The sequence below is a fragment of the Stegodyphus dumicola genome, chromosome X2 (genome assembly GCF_044657685.1).
Source record: "Stegodyphus dumicola isolate Sdum_Otavi_A_Nest chromosome X2, ASM4465768v1".
NCBI lineage: Eukaryota > Metazoa > Arthropoda > Arachnida > Araneae > Eresidae > Stegodyphus > Stegodyphus dumicola.
The window spans coordinates 17979757-18001116 of NC_140781.1; the positions used below are offsets into that span (position 1 = coordinate 17979757).

A 21360-nucleotide genomic window follows, 5' to 3' on the forward strand; every position below is an offset into this window, starting at 1 on the left:
TTTTAAAACTGTACTATCACTTCTTATTTTCTACTTCCGGCCAGAATTAAATGCTTTAACTTGTTTATGCAAATTGTCTTGCTAACGCCCAAGTATTTAAGTTGTGGCTTTTTGACAAGAGTTAGAGAGAGAAGGAGATTTAGGAAGCGAGCCGCTTGCCACTGCAGTCTTACGAGTTTTCACTCGGTTGCTGTTTGCCTTTAAGGCCAGAAGTTTAGCTCTCTTGACATTTGAAAACGTATTGTAGTTTCAGCAGCTCGGCGTACTACATATGTACCCTTTTAAATAAAGGCCAGTCTTAGTGCTAGGCATTTGTATACTAATTCAAAGTTAACTTTTAGTTAGAGTTTTAGTTAGTATTTTTATATTTTTACGTTCAGACCACAAGTGGTTGGTCTCTGTATCCCGAAGTTCGGGAGTACCTGTAAAGTAATAGAGAATAAAGGGTTTAGTATACCCTTCCTGCTTGTGTCGTCTATTCCACACAATCTGGAACAGAGCTTTAGTAAGCTCCCTGTTCTTATTCAGGATACAATATGTTCCCGAAGCAAGTGAAGAGACATACATCTCCTGACAAGCCGGCATTAGCCATTTTGCTAGCGGAAGTTAAATCGCACAGAGTCTAAGCCAGTGTATAGTTATATTGCAGTCTCCTAATAAGAATTTTTTAAGACTATTTAAAACCTTTTTAGGACTCTGTTGTACTTTCCTAGAAAGAGCGATAACTCACTCAGTCTAAATAGAGTTACACAGAGAAGAAGGAACTAATAACAGTATGGAAAATTTTAAAATGTATGAAAATAAGCTTACTGCAGCATATTACTCTTAGAGCTTCTAATCGTTTTTGGTTTTATTCGTAATATGCATATATACGTATTCATAATTTTATACAAAGAAACATTTTTGCTTGGACTACTATTTTAAAGATATCTAAAACATACGAAGGTGTATAATACTTTTGGCAAGGCTGGTATGTCATAATCATACTTCGATCCCAGGCGAACGGGCTGACTGCATGGTTTTCCTCATATGTAAAGTGAACATAAGCCAGCTTCCCTTAGAAAGTTTTCCATGGAGATATCCTTCCCCATAAGGAGATAGCCCTCGTGTGCTTTGCTTTATTTGAATTTCCAAACACTCTATAACTTAATTATTTGATGTCGATGTGAAAAAAATGAATTTTAATTAATCGTATCTTTTAAATATATTGTATATTTTTTTTAAATAAACGTATAATGGTTGTAACATATACTAAAAATTGCTTTCGTAGAGGACAAGAATTAGCTAGGGCACAAAACATTCTAATTTATAAAATTAGTTCCCGCTTTAAAGAAATTGAGAATATCCGACTTAATGTAGTTGTTGTGCTAAGCTGACAGCTTTCCTGCCTGAATTCCAGTGAAAAAGAAATTACGTCAGGCATAGATCTTACTTTCTTAGGGTTCTTGTATAAAAAGTTTCAGTTAACATATTAAGAAAAATAAAATTTGGGTGACGAATGTTTCTAATAAAAAGACATTATTTTGAAGAGCTGAATTTATATTTTATAACTCATTATGTATTCTTTTTCAGTATGACTTGCACATCGATGACTTATTTCATGATATAGGCGATGGGTTGAGACTCATGAAACTGCTGGAAGCTCTGACAGGAGAAAAACTTGGTAAACCAGCTAAAGGCTCAGCAAGGATTAATAAGATCGAAAATGTCAGTAGATGTTTGGCTTTCTTACACGCCAAAAAGGTAAAGAATACTCCTTTTTGTTTTGAATTTCTTTTACTATTCAAAAGAATAAAGTACTTTCGCGTGAATTAAGAGCAATGTGAAATTCCTCTAAGAAGATACCCGTAATGGCGGATGATTTTGGTTTCTGTGATGTTAATTAGTAATCTTTATGTATGTTCTCAAAAATAACGATTCCTTTCAGAAGTGGAAGTCTCTGGAATTGATAGGTTTTCATTGCATATTATATGTTAAAGAACGAAAAAAAAAAAAAAAAAGATATCCTAAAAGGACATTTTAGTTCAGGGTCTTATATGTTTGTGTCTCTGTCTCTGGATCTGATCTTTTCTTAATGGAAAGAAAACGATGTAAAAGAATACAAAAATTAAAGAACATTTGTAACACTCAGGTTACATAGAGAGAAAACTACCTTTCTGAGACACATTTCCAAAATCCTGAACGACTCTCTCACATGTTAAGTTTTTTTAAACGAATATGTATGTTTTTTAGATATCCGAGACTATAACAAAATACAGGAGAAAACAAAAAATTCTTAAATTTTGGAATAAAAACGAATGTTTTCAGATATGAAAAAAGAGACAAAAACCTAAGCTCTTAGGCTAAAATATATATTTTTTAGATGGAAAAAAAATCTTACGTTTTTAGAATAAAAATGACTTAATGTAAATATTTATCTTCTAATTTATTTGTAAATTCTGATATGTTTTAATTTATTTGATTATCACTAAAATTTTCTTCGTTAATCTCTCCTACCAGGGCTCTAATATGTCTTACATTTTCTTCTGTAAAATTTAGTAAACTGGCATCTAATTTCTTAATTTCCTCGACTAATTCATTTTTCAATTCAAAATAATTAAATTCTATATACTTTAATGTAAATCGATTTTTAGCAACATCATGATTATCTATAGGATTTAAATTTTTTTTGAAAGTTTATTCTCCGTATCAGAATTTTCATTACCCGTTAATTTAAAAACAATACCAGCAGGAGGTCCTTCTTTGATTTCATCATCACCAAACATTTATTATAAGGATAATTTTATCTTGATTCTTTTGTTATCACTAGATCGTTTGATGTGATAATTACTCTTTAAATGTCTTTTTTTACGGGCAAAAGAATACTGTATACGACATTCACAATCATATTTTGTATTATTAATTTTATATTTACAAATTTTACAAACATTATCACGATGAAATTTTCCATAATTAGAATGTTTATGAAAATCATTTAATGGTTTTTACAATATTATAATGTATACATATTCCTATCAGATCAATTAATTATGATCTAGTTTTTTTAAAACGATTATTAAGTTTCGGCCATCAGATCTTTTGGCTATAAAGAAATTATTCCCCATTTTTTTCACATTTATTTTTTATTTTATTTCTTTTTTGGCTAAAGGTTATATTTATTTCGTTTGTAATATTATAATAATCACAAACTTGCTTTTATAAATGGTAAATAATTGTATTAAAAGGTTTTAAAAAATATCATTGCTTCTTGATCTAGAATAATATTGTTTTTCTTTTAATTTTATTAAAAATAAGTATTCCACTATTATATCTCTGGTTTAAAAGCATGTTTATATTAAAATCTTAATAATAGCCATCTTCTGAACTATCATATTGTTTTTTAACTATTTTATTATCAAATATTTTTATATCATCTTTATTATCTTCAGAAGCGTCAGAAGAGAAGTCGTCAGCTTCAGCAGCGTCAGCTTTGCTGCGAGAGCTAGAAATATAGTTTTAATTTTGTACATGTTTTCAAAGACTTGTCAAAGTCTTTGAAAACATTTGTGTTTATTTCTTATGGTCACAAGATGAAACCTAACTAAATTTTCGTTATGTTTGTTAGGAAATTCCGAAAAAGAATTAAGTACATTCTTTAGTGAATTACTTTTATTTCTTTCAGAAATATATTTTAGACAATAAAAACCACATTTTCCAGAAGCGAGATGATGTAAAAAAATATGCAACATAAATCTTTTAATTAAGACACAATAATACGCCGAATAAATACTAATTCAGAAGTCAAACAACAAAAATCAGCGTTATATTTACAAAATTTGTTTCACGAAACTAGTCTTGTGAAAAAAATTTTGTAAATATAACGCTGATTTTTGTTGTTTGACTTCTGAATTAATAAATCTTTTATTTAATCTTTACATCATTATATGCAACATAAAAATATTTATATAATTTAAGAAATTTCTAAATATTATCAGGATATAAACGCTTTTTGAGTTTCATTTTACCTAATTTGTATTCACCAAAAGGATCACGATATTCTATATATTTATGTTTATGAACGTTATAATAAAAAATCCAATGAGTTCTAGCACCTTTAGAGACATTTAAACTAATTACTCAATTTTTCTAATTCTTTAACCTTTTTAGGTAATTTATCTGACGTAAAAACGCCCCTAAATCTTTTTCATTTTTGATATTTTATTCAATCATTTTCCCTGATATCCCCATGCCTAATATACTCTCTTTCCTCGCTTTTTCCAAGGCTTTTCCGTTTTGACAGCCTTTTCCTAAACCTTTTTGCGCCCCATAAGAACCTATACCGCTTATAGCTTCTTATCCTAATTATGTTAAAAGAGGTAACAAAAAAGGTAGGAAAAAAACCTCCGGATATTTCTGGTTGTTCTTTCTTTAAATTATTTGGAGTTCTGAAATATTTGAGTATGAAAGTGCTCCGAATCTAAATGTCCAGTGTTTTAACATTTGAAATACTTAAAGCAATTTTGGTTTTAAAAATATCACAATTTGATTAAGAATTTCTGGTTTAATTTAATTTAAAATATCTTTAAATGACGCACCACCTTGTTTCGATTTGAATTTCGATTTAGATATATGAGCTTTACTTATTCTAATTCTTTTCCCATAATTAATTTGATCAATTTATGTTTTTCTTAAATTTAAATCATAATTTAGAGTTTTAGATTTATCAATCTGTGCTGCTACTTTCGCTTTTCTTATTATAAGCAAATTTTAATTTACTAATCTGTTATCAGGGAAAGTAGGACAGAAACTAATCATAATATTTTTCATTTTTATTTAATTTATTTAATAATGTAACAACTTGTTTATATAATTTCTTAGATTTACTTCCTTTGCATATTTTATGTTAATGTTTTAAAACTATCTAACTGATAACGCGTACCATATTTTTGTTTAGGGTTCAGATTATGTCCTGAAGCATCTATATAATGTTTGAATTGATCGAATATATGTCTATTTAATTCTGAAAGTGATTAATGATGTGATTTTACATCTTCTTTTTATGATCTAGATTTCGCAGATTCTGAGGATCTTATATCTATTGCAGCCCTAGCTTTTATTTCCTTTGCCTTAATTAAATCATTTATTGTCTCAAAACTTTCTTCAGTTAGTTCATTAGGTTATAAGGTATTTCTCCCGCCTTCCTAGCGTGCCTTCGTGGTGTAGTGGTTCTGCACGCTGGGCCGGTATTCTAGAGGTCCGTGGTTCGATTCCCGGCAAAGACGTTTGCTAATTTTTCATCTTGCCTGTTTCCAAAAAATTACCTAATGTATCTACAAGGTAAAGTTATGACTTTTAAAAAGATAATTATCTGAAGTTTTATCAAAATCAAATGAGTGAACTTTTTTTATGAGTATCTGCTGTAGTCGTTCTTGAAATACTTTTTCAAAACTAACCGCATAATCTAATTCAGGTAAAATTCTTGAAGATTCAAGGCAACGAAGCTGACGCTTCATATGACAACGATGGAAATGCTGTGTTTTGTATAACATCTTGAATGCTTTTTACAACATTTATATTTGATTTTTCTATTAGCATTTTTTTTTATTTCTATTTTTCTATTCTATTATTCCAATAATATTTCTATCATATTATTTCTTTATTCTTTTTAAAAGTACGAAACATGATTTACATTCATTTGAAGTAAATAAATTTTCTATATCTCAAAATGGTGATAAAAGATGTTATATTGGAGGATGGAATCCATACAAGAGGCCTTACGTCACTATAAAATGTTTTAAAAAATAATTCTAAATAAATGGATGCTAATTGAGGGTCTATATCTGGATATTGTAACTTACAAAAAAAAAAAAAAACTTAGCGCCGTTTCAAGATAAGATTGATTGCGAATTAATATACAGCATTAGAAATTATCAGAATTTATTGAAAAATTTCAAGATAAAGTTGTTTGGACATTTATTCAAAATATGAAAACTTATCAGAAGAATTTATTCATAAGTTTCAAGATAAGGCTCACTGGGATGATAGTTCTAAAATATAAAAATTATCAGAAAAATATGTATTTTTGAATTTCAAGAATTTACAGAAAAATGTCAAGATAACGTTGATTGGAGATATATTTCTAAATATAAAAAATTAACAGGAGAATTTATTGAAAAATTTAAAGATAAGGTCGGTTGGGAATGTATTTCTAGATACTGAGAATTAATAGAAGAATTTATTGAAAAATATCAAATTAAATTTTGTATTTTTAAAGAAGAGAAATTAGAAGAAAATGAGAAAAATTTTAAGGAAACTGTACTTTTGAGATATCTCTTTGGGTTTTTAAAAAATAACTCTAAATGAATGGAAGAATCGTTAAATCATATTTGAGCTCTAAATTTTAGAAATCGTGAAAACATTTACTCTCTTTGTAATGATTTGCATGAAAATATATTTTAGATGCTTCTGAAAAAGAATTATTAGAAAAATTTCAAGTAATGATTGAATTAACTGAAAAAGAAGAAAATTAAGATATTATACTAGGAGGGTTATGAATTTTATATGATATTCCAAAGAATTTATATTATTGGTGAAATTATCATTTTATGAAAGCCTTTCAAAACGTTTACCAATAAAAGGAAGAATTAAGTAGTCTCGGATATTATCTTAAAACTCTAAAATTGAAAGATTTAGAGCCTAGGAGATATAATCTGACTTTTTGAGAAAACTGAAACTAAATATGAAGATTCATTTATTGTAAAAACAGAAGCAGATGATAGAGGAAAAGAGTGTTTTCTTAAAACACGCCACGGAAAACTTTCTGACAATGATCCATTATTACTCGTTCACTGCTGAACGTAGCGCTATTTTAGTATTTGCATTTTAAATATAGTTAATACTAAGTTATTACTAAGTTTCAAAATCAGTGGTAAGGAACGATAAATTTCGCAAGCAGCAGACTTTCTGCATATTTCTCAGACTCATCAACTGTGAAATATATTTTATTATCTCTCCTGAGTTTACAATGTATACATTTTAATAGACTAGTTGAATCTACGTTTCTTATTATTGAGAACAGTCTTTTTGCGTGCATCGCTGCATCTCACTGTCACATCTTTTATTTACCGTTGCCTGTACAATAAGAAGCATACCTCCAGGAACGCGCCAAGCCTTTTCTGCGCCGTCGTGTGAAAAAATTATACGTATTTTTGATTTGAAGTTAACAATAGGTACTCATACAAAAATATTATTAAAATTTTTACTGCACAATGAAAAAACAGTAACAAAAGGTCTCCACTTGTTTTTAAATATATTTTACATGATGGTAAACAATGGAAATGCTTTATAAAAATTGGAATTTTCGAGCTTTATTTTTAGCAAATTTATTAATAAGATTTTCAGTATCCAGCAGCTTTAAAAAGTCAGACTTTAAAGAAATGATAGCAAGATTTTCCAACAACTCCTGACCCATTCTAAATCGTAAGTAATACTTAATTAACTTTAATTTAGGAAATGATCTCTCGTCTGTAGCTACAGAAATTAACCTATGAACTGCCATGATTTCCATTTGAGGATTTGTCTTAAATAGTGAAAATTTGGTAACTTTAATTAGGTTGGCAACAATGGTTACTTTTTTGCATTATTGTTTAAACTTTTCTAAAGCTTTTGCATGAGTTGTTGAGCAGTAATTGTTAAATGAGTGCGTTATTATTCGTGAGAAGAAGTACAATTTTTGAGAGTTTAAAGATTTCAACATTTTCAAAACGCTGCCCGGTACGTCCTATTATTACGTACATCATTTCCAACTCCTGCATACTGCCGCTTTCTCTAATGGTTTTAGAATATATTTACAAACTATTTATTGTCAATGTTAATTTTATTTTCCAGTGATGGCTACTTGAATGTCAATCCCCATTTGGGGCTCATGTCAGATTCTTTCTATATTCTATTCATATTACAATTTCCAGTCTCTACATCAATCTAGACACCCAGAAATAAATGATAGAAAAAAGATAAATTGATAATAATAATAATAATGAAATAAATGATAGAAAAAAGAAAATTGATAGAAAAAAAATTGGCAGTTAAAGGGGTTAGTATAGTTAATACACTCGTTCTCAAAGAATCAACAAACAATAAAAGAAATGTATATTATGTAAAAAGGGGAATTAAAATATACAATTTACATATGAGTTAGGGAATGCAAATAGCATCCCTAACTCATCTATTTGCATCGCCGAATGCAAATAGATGACCAAAATTAGCATACAAAGCAGTCCAGCACTCCTACCACTAGGCCTTAAAAAGGAGAATGAAAGACCTATGCGTCAATTCGCACGCAGCGATAATCCCATATAATCAGAGATAACCAAAGCGGAAAGCATGAGCCGAAGACACTATTTGCACGATGAAATGCGTTGGAGGGCTGTCGGGATGTTGCAAACTGGTGCAGGAAAATCCATTTCTGCGAGAGAGGTCAATTGCATCACAATGTTAGCAAACCATAGTTCCATGTAATCCTAGAAAACCTAAGCGGAAAGCATGAGTCGAAAAAACCATTTGCACGATGAAACGCGTTGAAGGGCTGTCGGGATGTTGCAAGCTGGTGCAAGATAATTCGAGAACGATTCCCGAAGGGCAGTAATATTGCGAGAGCTATCAGGACCGCCAGCAGCTGGGCACGCTATCAGGGGCTAAATATCATCGTAAGAGACCATTGCAAAGGAGGAGGCTTCCTTATACGGGCTAAGAAAACACCGAATGGCCGCACCAACCTTTGCATGATACCTAGTAGTTCCTTCGCAGCAGTCCGATATCGCAACAAAATTCTACAGCCATCTCGCTGCAATAGGTACCGACGCGATATTTACGGACTGCAACTCCTGCTCGCTTTAGAGCTCGAGGTGTGCGGAATTACCTGGAGAGTGAAACCATTCCACATCTGCCGTGGCCTGTTACATCACCGGGCCTAAATCCCACACAGCATATTTGGCAGGACAGATAGCAGGTCGCAGCGTGCCGCCAGGCACTCTCTATGAGCCCCGACATACATTACTACAAGAAAGGGCGCTACTGCCAGAATAAGCGATAAACGACACTATTGTCAGTTTGCCTCGCCATTGTCTAGCATACCTTTCAGATAGAGGGTATCACACCTGTGTTTAGCATGATGTTTCCATTGCACATTCTTCCAACCCATATAGGAATTCGCGATGTGATGATCGTAATAGTACATGCGTTTCTATATTGAGTGTTTCTATACCAATGTAACATTTTTTCGCCATTTTCTGGAAACTGTAACTTATATTCTGTTCCGTTTACATCTTTCCCTTTTTATTTTTGCTATTTTTTAAACTTCTTAATGTTTTTTACAAAAATTAAATTGATCTTGGTCAGAATACTTGCCAAAATCCTCAGTATTCCACAAAAATTAGAAAACATCGCAATGAGATGAGAACGGCTCAAAATCTTGCATTTACAGATGAAAGAATAATGTCTAGCATTCCCTAGACATTATTCTTTCATCTGTAAATGCAAGACCATACCCTCCAAAAAAACAATTTTGAATTTTAATTCTTGGTTTTCCAATTGGCTGACCTTCACTTTCGTAGAAAAGTTTTTTTTAATAATTTTTTCGTGACGTTAAAATTTTTAGGCATTTGAATGTCGCATCTACTTCCAAGCAAGAGGCTAATTTTTTGGCATCTCCGAACATGCCATTGAAGCCTTTATCTCCGGTTCTTCAGACTTTCGCAAGGCTTTGAAATATTGAATGTTTTTAGTTTGAATCTTGGTAACTACTTAGTATCTTCTACCACAACACTAATATACATACAAACTCATAATTTTAAAATTCTTTGAAAGAATGAATTTTTTAGAAGCAACCAGATGATTTGTAGTGTTATCAAAATTATTTCCAGACAAATTTTCCTAAAAAGCACATAAATTTCGCTTAAATGGTATCTTAGAGGGGTTACGTCATCAATTCTGCTAGATCGTCTAGTACTTGGTAAAGGTTTTTAACGTTAAATTTGAAATGTTACTTTTCAAAACAAAACACTGATTGGTTGAGGCAGAAAAAAAAAAAAAAAAAAAAAAAAAAAGAAAAGAAAAGAAAACTTATGTCCGCTTTTATATGTAGTTTTATTTTAATAATACATATACCTTTCCTGACTAGTTCTTGCACCTGGGTTTGGAAATAATATACTTGGCCAAAGATCAGGATCGTTAGAGAGGGACGAATACGAGTCCTCGGATGATTCGTCTTCCACATTCGAGCATGAAGGTACCGACTGAAACGTATCAAACTTGAATCCATCGAATCATTGACTTGCTTTCTTAATTCTGATAGCAGGTTTGATGTTGACGGAAATGAAAAACCTTTGTTATCACTGTTATCAGTAGAAGTACTATTTTGAATATGTATGAGCTGGTAATATTTAAATTTGCTGTTCTAAAAGTCTTCTTCCCATTTTCGCTTGTTAAGTAAGTTTTAATAACCAGAAAATTTATTTTTTTCTTCTCTGTCCATCTAAATAAAATCACTAAAATTTATGAAACACAAAGTTTTATTTGTGTTATATACACAAAAATGTTTGAAGAAATTTCAATTTTAAGTTATATAATATTGTTGTAATGCCAAATTTCGTTAAATATTTACAGAAATTAGGTAAATTGAATATATAGTTAAACTATGTAAATGTTTTTAAAGTTGAAGAAAGCATTATTATAATTATAATTGCCGCCCAGACGGTATAGTGGTTAGGGAAGCCTACTACGGGACCGATAAGTGATAAGTGACGGGCGACGTGGGCACTGTCTCTTTACCATAATGGTTAATCAGTACAGCACCACGCCCACCATTATCTAGAGAACAGCATTAATATATATAACTAGTATTACAAATAAAGCACGGTACAATGCACATAGTAGGAGTAATTACATCTAGAAGAATAGGATATAAACTATATAACATATGTAATATTTACAGATAGTTGGGCGTCCATACTACCTTCGCAAGTGATGCTATACCAGAGGTACATATTCATACGCATACTAAAAATGCGTGCACATATTTGTGACATATAAGATAAAAATAGTACACTAGTTCAGTACAGAAATGCGGATGTAATAGAGCAAAGCGCAGCAATGGAATATACAGTCATGCATAGCTAATAAATAATTTGCAAATTACTGTATGGTGCATCTACTATATGAGAAGAGACTGCAATGTTACAGTTGAAAAATTAATGCATGTACATATCGATATTTATGTAGTGTTACCATTATGGCATGAAACAATGTAAAGCCCTGGCTCGAATCCCGCAGAAGCCACGGATGTTTGTAAATGTATAGTGTCGGTGTGGCAGGGCGGCACTTTAAATATACGGCGAGCCGAAAGTCCTCTTGTATGGATTGGTGGAAGGGGAGAGCGGTGGGAGACCTCCGGATCCCCCCTTCCGGGGTGCTTTACCTCAAAATTGGTGTAGAAAATACAAGTCCAACCTCTCTTTGGAGTAGGCTCTGGCAACCATTGTTTCATGTAATACGGACAAGACAATAAAAACAACATAATTATAACTATTATTATATAAAGCTGAATTCACTTAATCACTTACCTTGTTTTTTAATCATTTTTCACAGTCACTATATTAGCAAATCAGGACTCACAAATGCATATATATATGGTATGCTTATATGGCTCACGCTCTCACGACAACAATGAAAAATTAATAAATCTGCATCAACAGCGAAATAAACCTAAAATTGCGGAAGCATAACCTTGAAAACGTTTGACAGAACGTCAAACGTGCGCCTACCTAGAGCAATTAGAGCAGGGGTTCCTAACCTTTCTGTCCCTATGAGCACATTCTAGAATATCTGTTGGACGGCGGGCACCATTTAAATTTTAAAGCCGAATTTGTAGTTGGATAGAGTTAATATATGCAACATAAAAAATATATAAAAATAATAATAAATAATAATAATAATAATAAAAGATTGGTCGCAATTTCGTTTTGTGCTAGTATCTGTGTGTGTGTTTCTATTTCATTAAAAATGAGAAACTTTCACATAGAATTTTATTGAAAAACAAAGCATTTTTATTGTGATCGCACAGGCACACTTTAAACGATAGGCAGGCGCTCTGGTGCCCGCGGGCATAGGTTTGGGAATCTCTGCTCTAGAGGAATAGGAGTAGTGCAATTTTACCACCGGTCGGTACTGGTAGATAATAAAACTACCCTAGGAGCCGTTTAAAGTCTTGATGGCCGTAAGTGCCTTAATGGCCTTTCGCCGTTGGGCACCGCGCGACCTTGCCTATATGGACGTCGCATCCCTGTATACCTCTACAATAAATAAACTATTGTCCCTAATTTTCTCGTTTATGGAAGTCTCTTAAATGTCAAGGGTTCAACTGAATCATTTCAACAAAATATTAAAAGTTAGGATTTTAAAAGCAAACATTCTAGATATAAAATGATTAGAAATAACAAATATTTAAAATACGAATAGTTTTCAAAAGGAAAAAAAAATAGAAAGAACGTAATTTTACAAATTTGTTAGATTTAGTTGCCCCTTCGGCGGCTGCGAGATTGAGCATATCTGTCTTCTCAAATACGCTCGGTATCTATCAATCGTAAATTTGCAATGCGAGCCGCGTTCGTTTGCGTCTACTGCGGTGCGAACTGAGCTCGTTGATAAGGTTGAGAAACAAAGTTTCCCTCTTTATTTCTAATCTTTCGATCGGCACATTTTACGTAAACATTCTATTCTTAACAATAAAATATTTAACAACGTAACTTCTTTGCTTAACAATAAAATATTAACAATTCTGGGTTTCCTCCTCAATTATAAGAATACATGATCCCTTAAGAACCAGCAAGATCTGTCTTCATTGTTAAAACTCTGAATAGGGTTCCGGGTTCAGTGCTCTGGTAGTAGTAAACCAGCTGCTAAATATTTATGTAGGTGAAACATTAAGCATAATCAAGAAAATATTGCTATCTCTAAAACTGCAATAAAGTTTAGAGCGTGTCTTTAAAGTGAAAACAAGCAGCATATCAAAGCTGCTTTTTATTAGATTATCTCAGAAACAGCTATAAAACAAAATCATTTTCCTTATCTTCACTCATGAAATTAAAAAATTCTTGCATTTAAAAGAAATACGTTTTATGGGTTGAAAAGATGGAAAAAATAAATTGGTTTTCTATGCAAAACGATAAAACCAATTTTTAGAGTAAAATTTTATGAATAAATTTCGCAAGCACAGTTTTCACTTGCCTGAAATGTTGCTAAAATGGAAATAAAAGTGAGATTTTCATTTGAAAGAAGCAAATACATTAACAAAATTCATAGTTTTAAATGTTTTCTAAAAGGATTTTTTAAGATAAAAATTTTCGAGAATAAACAGAATACTCATGCAGAAGTATAACTTATGTATGCAAATAATAAATTAACCAAACTCTTTTTCTTTGGCTTAAGTGCTCAGCTTAAAATTATTTTCAGACTATTATCATTTTTGACGCAGTAGACTATTAACTTTCAGTAAGAAACGTAATGCAGTATCAAACTTCAGCAATAGCCATTTTACATCTGTATTTGTTGGCCCTGCTGGCATAGTGTTATGCAAGCCAACTGCAACAGTCTTGTCGAATCAACAGTCGAAATCCTGGGAAAGTACTGGTGTTTGTAATAGTATAGAGTCTTTGGGGCATGGAGGTATTTAAAATACCTAGAGCCGGAAGTCCTTTCGAGACTCGTGGATTCATTCCTCTGGGGACTTTCCTTCAAAACTGCGACGGAGCTTGGAAATTTCACATTGCTACCAATAAAGTGCTCAAGGCCTAAGGCAACGACAGGCACAGCCTTCGCTTCTTGGCCACAGTAAAATTCATAGATTTGATCAATGTGTTACATTCAGACAAGTCAGGATCTCTCGAATATGCGCCGAGTGGGCTAGCGTTGGGAGAAAATACCTTACTAAGTTTCCCTTTTAAATAGCGAATGGGGATTACGGGACCCAATCGCCAAATCCTGGTGGTGACGAATTATCAGCCACTACTTTTTAGTTCGAGGGCCAACTTTATTGTCATTAGGTTATTTTAAAGCAGGAAACGTGAAAAACGTGCAGTGCCCTCACCGGGACTCGAACTTGGACTTCTCGAATACGCGGCGAGTGTGCTACCGTTATACCACGAAGGAATGCTGGAAGGACGGAGAAAATACCTGAAGTGAGATGAGTCATAATAACAACATCATCTGACTTTGAAGTACCAAAGGCAGTAAAGTATTGTTACGTGCGTACGAGTTCGGGATGGATTGAATGCACGCAAAATCGATGAAAGAAAGACAAAATTTGTCTTCCAAAAAATAAAACGCTTCACAGTTCTGGAACTTTTCACACAAAAATACTCGTACAGCTTTTCTCAGTATGACAGAATACAATCAATGGTTATCATTTCAAACTATTAAGAACGTCGATGCAAAACAAATCAAAAGGCGAAAGCTTGCACGGTGATCCCCAACATTCTGAGCTAAATTGAAAACTGATGCTCTCTTGGATCTTATATGGCTTTCTCCGTCCACGGAGAAATTTCCAGTACCTTCGATTTCTCGAAACTGCTGAAAGTTACAGTTACAGTTACTCAGGGACCGGGTCAATTAGAGTTACATAAGGATTTTACTAAAATGTCTCCAATCTTGGCTACTTTTGCGATTTCTGGCCAAATCTGGCTACAAACATTAGTCACCAAAACCACAGCCAACTTGGCACTGTCTCACCAGTTTGGCAATATACCCATTTACCTCAATGTTAGACTTACCCCCTGTACCCCTATTTTTCCGGCGATGCTCCGCATTCTGATGCTTTTCATGTTATATTATACAAGTGATACTACAATTTACATATAATTTCACTAAAATGATTTACATATATACAAAATTCAAAACAATATTTTCATTACAAGTATAATACTTTTGGCTGATATGCCGAATAACTTATTCAATAAATGGCGAGCGATTCGTCATCCTTCATTACATTATTAAGTTGTAGACTAACATGACCATTTCTGTTGTAAAAGACTACTTTTAGAGTATTATTGCCCTTTATACATGAGTTTCTAAGACTGTTATACTATTTCATATTACAGTAAAACCTGCTTCTTCAACAACTACTTCCAATTTTATCTTTAGATTTGGCATTTAAAGCTAGGGCATCTTCATCCGTCTTAAGTCCAGACGGCTTACTGTATACATTTGATACGATTATTGCATATTTACCTGTCCTTGGAGTGTATGTGGTGATTTCTTATACTAATTTTGAACTTCCAATATTTCCAGATGTTCTTAAACACATCTGAGGAGCATAACTTAATTTAGCAACAGAAGTAAACTTCTAAATTTTTGCCCTAGTTTTTTTATTACTCTTTCATGAAAGCTATTGTCGAGCATCATCCATGTATCGCTATTAAAAATACATAGCGTTTAAAAGAAACTCATGCGTCTAGCAATTATGATATTTTAAAAAAAAATCTTTTTTTCTGTGATATATCCTACATGAGGTGGGGTCTGCATATATTTAACATGACCGGGATGTGGGCATTTTCATGTAGCATACGTACGAATAGGACATGCACTTTATTATAACACAAATAAAATAAACAGATATAATTTACATAAAGTTAGTAACATAATATTCCGCTGGCGTACAGCGTGTAACGTATAATATCGTGACATTTCTGTTCTTGGTCTATACTTTCGACTCTGTGTCACATGCTAGAAATGTGAAAACGCGCGCCTTTCAGCTAACGTGTTCAAGAGTGGTGTTCGTCAAATCATTGACAGGTATCTTGCCCCACACTGGGCCTTCAAACACATCGATGTGTTGACCTTCACAAAATGAAGTATGGGGTTGCCACCGCTAACGGAAGAGAAATACAGGCAGTCTGAAAACTTCCCAATCAGCCTTTTATTTTGTATTGAAATATCTTAGAGGTTTCACAATCTCTATGGCTTTGTTCACTGTCCAAAGATGCCATATATATATATATATAAATAGTCTCATCTGTGCAGTTAGTTTTAGCCCAAAGTCAGTTGAATCAACAAACTAAATTTGACATAAATTTGAAAAGAAGAGATATATGGTATTGTAGATTAATGCTCGAATGATAGCGATGGTGAAGTATTGACGAAAAGGAAAGAGAAGATAATTTGAGACAATTTGATAATCTGGACATAGAAGGTAATTTGAGTCTAAAGACAACATGGCAGACTGCTGTTTCGCAAATATACATTCCAGATTACCTAAAAATAAACTGGTGTAAAATATTTGTATGAACCCAGAAAATTCTCAGCATTTATGAGTCTTTAAATCTGAGTATGTATAAGCGGCGAGAAAGTAGTCATTTTGTTGTAGATTAAAGATTTGCCTCACCTACAGAGTTTAAGTGTGCAACCACCATATCTTTAAACACTTGGCAAAAGATATAGTAAATTTATCCAGAAGATAGCCTTTTTGAAGTAAATTGCTCTGACTGGGAAAGAACTAGCACAGTTACTTAATCAAAGCCTTTCAGCTCAGTACAGCCTGTAAAACCTTTGTTCCGTGTTTCTAGTATGATTATCAATATAATATACTTCTTGAAGTAGTTCAAACTACCTGACGCAACTTTCCTGCTAAGTATATCAGGACTTGTGATCCTCTTTACTTGCTTTGGAAACATGAACTGTCCTGACTCGGAACAGGGAGCTTACTCAAGCTATGTTCAATAAATTGTGAAGTAGACAATACACACAGGAAGGGTATACGAAACCCTTTATTTTTCTATCTTTACAGAGGTTTCCGGAACTTCGGAATACAGAGACCAACCACTTGTGGTCTGAACGTAAGAATATAAAACTGCTAACTAAAATTCTAACTAAAACTAACTTTGGATTAATATACAAGTGCCTAACTTCAAGATTGGCCGTTTATTTAACAAAAGCCTTATGTAGTACAGAGAGCTGCTAACACTACGATACGTTTAAAATTATCAAGAGGATTAAATCTATGGCCTTGAAGGCAACCAGCAACCGAGTAAAACCACTATGGCAAGCGGCCTGCTTCTAATAACTCCTTCCTCTCTCTTGCTTGGCAAAATGCCACAACTTAAGTACTTGGCGTTAGCAAGACAAATTTGCATAAATAAGTTAAAGCTTTTAATTCTGGCCGGAAGTAGAAAATAAGAAGTGATAGTAAAGTTTTAAAATAAAATAAACGTTAGTAAAACTTAGGATCCTTACAAGTATTACTAACAGTATTCAGTTAATACAAAGTAGCAATTTTTTTTTTCAGATGAGATTAGAAAATATTTCATCTGAAGACATTGTCGATGGGAAACCACATCTCATTCTTGGTCTTCTGTGGACAATTATTTTACGATGTGAAATATGGCAACATCAACAGCAAGTTGAAGTAAGTATTAGAACACTTCGGAAGACTTTGAATGGTCCAGAATAAAATTAGTAATGTACTCTGGAAATAATGAATTAATAAAATATAATACTTTATGTGTTCATAAAATATAATAAATGTTTAACCTTAAGAAGGCTATAGACATGAAAGAGTGATAACAAATTTACAGTTCACGTAGCTAGAGCATAAAGTAATCATGTGAATAAGTTTCATTTCTTTTGCCTTGACAGTTTCGTAATCTTTTTACCAGATAGGCCCACAGCTGGCTACAGTGCGTTTTCGTGATTTTCCCCATATGTAACGTATATGCGAGCCAATTTCCCTCAGAAAGTCCTCCCCGAAAGCACCTCTCCCTTTAGACAGACATCCCTCTAGTGTTTTGTCACAGTAAAATAAACCAGACGTCTTACCAGGTCATTCAATGTGCACAAAAGGAACAGACGTAACTTACTCAAATTTTAATTTGGAACATTGAGGGATCAGCAAGAGTTTTATATGATATTTATAAATCGATTACATAGCTTAGCTAACATGTGCAGTCGAAATATAGATACATATGTAAGATAAAAATATGTAAGTGAAAACTATAATTTTAATTTGCAATTTCAAACTCTCCATTCTAATTTGCTTATTTCTCTTTTTCGTACTAAAATAGCAACAGCTTATAATAAATCTATCCAAACTGCGTCATTTAAAACTTAACCTGTATTATATGAGCTTTGTATAACGCTTATGACGCAGATGCTTTCACAACGCTTCGGACAAGTATGGTTTTAAATTTGGGAACGAAAACTTTATTAGTCACTGTGAATAAATCGGAACTGAAATTAAATTAATCTGAACTGGGATTTCATTTTGAATGTGCCATATTTGCAACGTACTTACCAATCCAGATTATTTCGCTGCTTTCCTTCTTACCACACCATCTTAAAAAATGTAAAAGTTCTTCAAAAACAGGGGTGCTTACTGCCCGAATTTATCAATGACGCATTAAGAATGTTCATCTACTAGAAACCTAAAGTTTTGCCAAGAAGTATTATTTTACTGAATATGTTTGCAAATATCTCATTCTTCTCTTAAAAATTTGCATATTGACTATTTTACGCAATTATTTTCAGATGAGGTTAGAAAATAGCTCATTAGAAAAAATCAAGTAAAGGAAATGATTAAAGTTTATTTGTAAGAAAGAAATGATTAAAGTTTATTTGAATCTAACGCGGATGAGCTATGGGAATCTAAAGCTGATGAGCAGGATTTAATATATCTGCTTGCATTGTTTCTGATCCATACTGAAGCAATAAAAAAGTGACTTAGATACGTGAATATCGCGTGCAAAAAGACCACTATTTAAAGCCAGTATAATTGAACTGATAAAGATTATTTAAAACAAACTTTTTAATATGATTGTTAAATGTTGGAAGTAAAGTGAGGCATTAAATTATGGAAAGGCACACAAAGGCAAACTGCCTTAGGCAGGTTATTGTTTTGAATTAAATATCTCTGTATGGGCAACTGCCTTGCATTAAAGTTACACAAACTAACAAAATGCAAATGCAGGGAGTGCGTAGCTCATGGAATGGTTGATTGGTTTATGCGAAGGCCTCGGGGTCTATCTGCATAAGGGGACGGATGCTTTCGGGAAGGACTTTCGGTACTATTCGGTTTCGAGGGCCGTAAAAAATCGCCAAACTATTGTTGATGCCAATGCTGCCAAAAATAATTGCGGCAAGAAAGGAAGTATAATAGTAAATAACTATTTAAGATTGATGTTTTAATTTAGATGAAAGGTTAATTTCATATAATACATTTTTATTATTATAATTTATATGAAAAAGGTTAAACATGACTGAATGGAAGCATAAGAGTAAATAACTATTTCAGATCATTATTATAATTTATATAAAAATTGCTAAACATAACTGAATGGATGCCTGCATCGCTATTTCGCTACCGACTTATCGCTAAAGCATAATTTCATCTCGTTGGTTGTTCAAACGTAATTTTCTATAATGAATGATGCCTTTTCTTTGAAAATATTCTCGGTAAAGTGCAGAATCGCTCACTTATTTGTTCCCCTTTTTACAAGGGTAAAAACAGTTGGATTTTTGTCAATTTTCTTTTACTTTTTAAGAGAAAATAGGTCGATGTGTACATAGATAAAGTCAAGCGTGTGCGCAGTGCCATTTTTGTGCAATTCTAGGATTTTTTTTAAGTGAAAATAGGTCGATGTGCACATGGATACCGAGTATGTGCAATTCTAAAAACGCGTCAAGCAGTGGGTGATTCTGCACTTTACTCAAAATTCTATTGCCGAGTTTTCGTCATGGGCGATTCCCAAATTGTTAAATCCATAGGATATCAAAAAAAGGATTTAAAAATTAAACTAGTCTTTCAATGGCGTCTTAAGAAATGAACTATATAAACTTACGCAATCTGAAATCTGCGCCTACGCTAGATTTGGCGCGCTGTTAAATGGGCGCGTTTGCTAGATTTGGCGCTTTTGCGCGTACATTTTCGCTGCAATTTTTTTACGGCCCTCGAAACCGAACAGTACCGGACTTTCTAAGGGAAACTGGCTCTTAAACACGTTATTACATGGAGAAAACCACGAAAACGCCCATGCAGCCAGCCCGTACATGGGATTCTGACCTCGGACTAAACTACCAATGTTCAGCTACTTCGACCGCTGGTGGGACGCTCATGCAATGAGGTCTTTGCTGAGTTTACTTGAGTTCAATGATCACTTGTCATTGGTGGGATCTGAATTCTCAGAGAGGTAACTCATAAGACTTCCGTTTTAGATATAGGAGGTTTACTTTAATTTTCATTAACTATTTAACCTAAATCAAAACTTTTTTCTATTCAAATTTGAAAATTAAAATGCATTTTTAAACTATTAAAGTAGGACTCTTGTGTATCTGAAAGATGGAGCTCTCTTGTTATTACGAGTACTATAGCCCTTACTATCATTTTCCCAATTTTTTCTGCTTTTACAGCGCGTCTGCCGTTGCATTTCTTAAGACATTAGTGTTTGAAGCTCTGTCGCCACTCAGAAAGTGACCTATGAATTAGTTCGATATTAAAGAATTATAGAGTACAGTTAAAGCTATGAGTTCAGGAACAATTTACGTCATCTTTTTCTGGAGGGGTAGAACTTAATTGCACACATATTCCTTATCACGATATTGCAAGCAGCTGTTGCATCTGCATTTTTAGTTAAATAAATTTATATTAGGATAAAAAGTTTGGTTTTTCTGTCTGTAAGCAGCGAAAACTCGCTATTTGCATGAAAACAATTAGAGCAGGATACATGAAAATTAGAAAGAATTAGGCGAATGAAATTTAGGCTTCCGTTTGTCCTATCCATTAAAATTCTATGATAATCTTAAATAGCGTGTATCAGTGTTTCCAGGTAAATTACACGAAAGAAAGAATATTCTCGAAGCGTTAATGAGACTATTTCCGTCAATTTAGAGCTAAGAAATTAAGTGATTTCTTCTTAATTATACTTAATGAGTGACGAAGCGCATTTATTTTATTTTAAGGATGCAAATAATGACAGAACATTCATACCTCCACCTATGAGCCAAACGCAGTACCCAGTACAGAAAATAGCCAAAGACTCGCTGTTGCTTTGGTGTCAAACTAAAACTGATGGGTAAGTATTCCACCCTAACTTTAATAATTATTTTTATTTAAATGCGCATTGTTAGCAAAGAAGTAATTCAGGTTAGTACAATTGTTAAGATTTGTTACTTACAATTTATACGTATGTTATTTAAGGGCATTATGAATGACAATTTTATTTAAAAATGTAAAAGCTAAGCTTATTTGCTACTAATGTTTAAGCAGCAAACAAGCTGTGAATTCAAGGTACATTAAAGAAATTTAAACTACGGTTGCAGAGCATACTAAATTTATTGTGCATA

The 21360-nt window shown here is 32.9% G+C and overlaps 1 protein-coding gene across 2 annotated transcripts in view; it reads left to right on the forward strand.

Moving 5' to 3' along the window:
• Nucleotides 1-21360, forward strand: part of LOC118181398 (spectrin beta chain, non-erythrocytic 1-like) — a 239244-nt gene that overhangs the window by 17576 nt on the left and 200308 nt on the right. For both annotated transcript variants that reach the window (XM_085809705.1, XM_085809706.1), the window contains exons 2-4: nucleotides 1573-1743; nucleotides 17312-17431; nucleotides 20977-21089. In XM_085809705.1, coding sequence (XP_085665831.1) covers nucleotides 1573-1743; nucleotides 17312-17431; nucleotides 20977-21089 — 404 coding nt within the window. The remainder of the gene's footprint in view (nucleotides 1-1572; nucleotides 1744-17311; nucleotides 17432-20976; nucleotides 21090-21360) is intronic.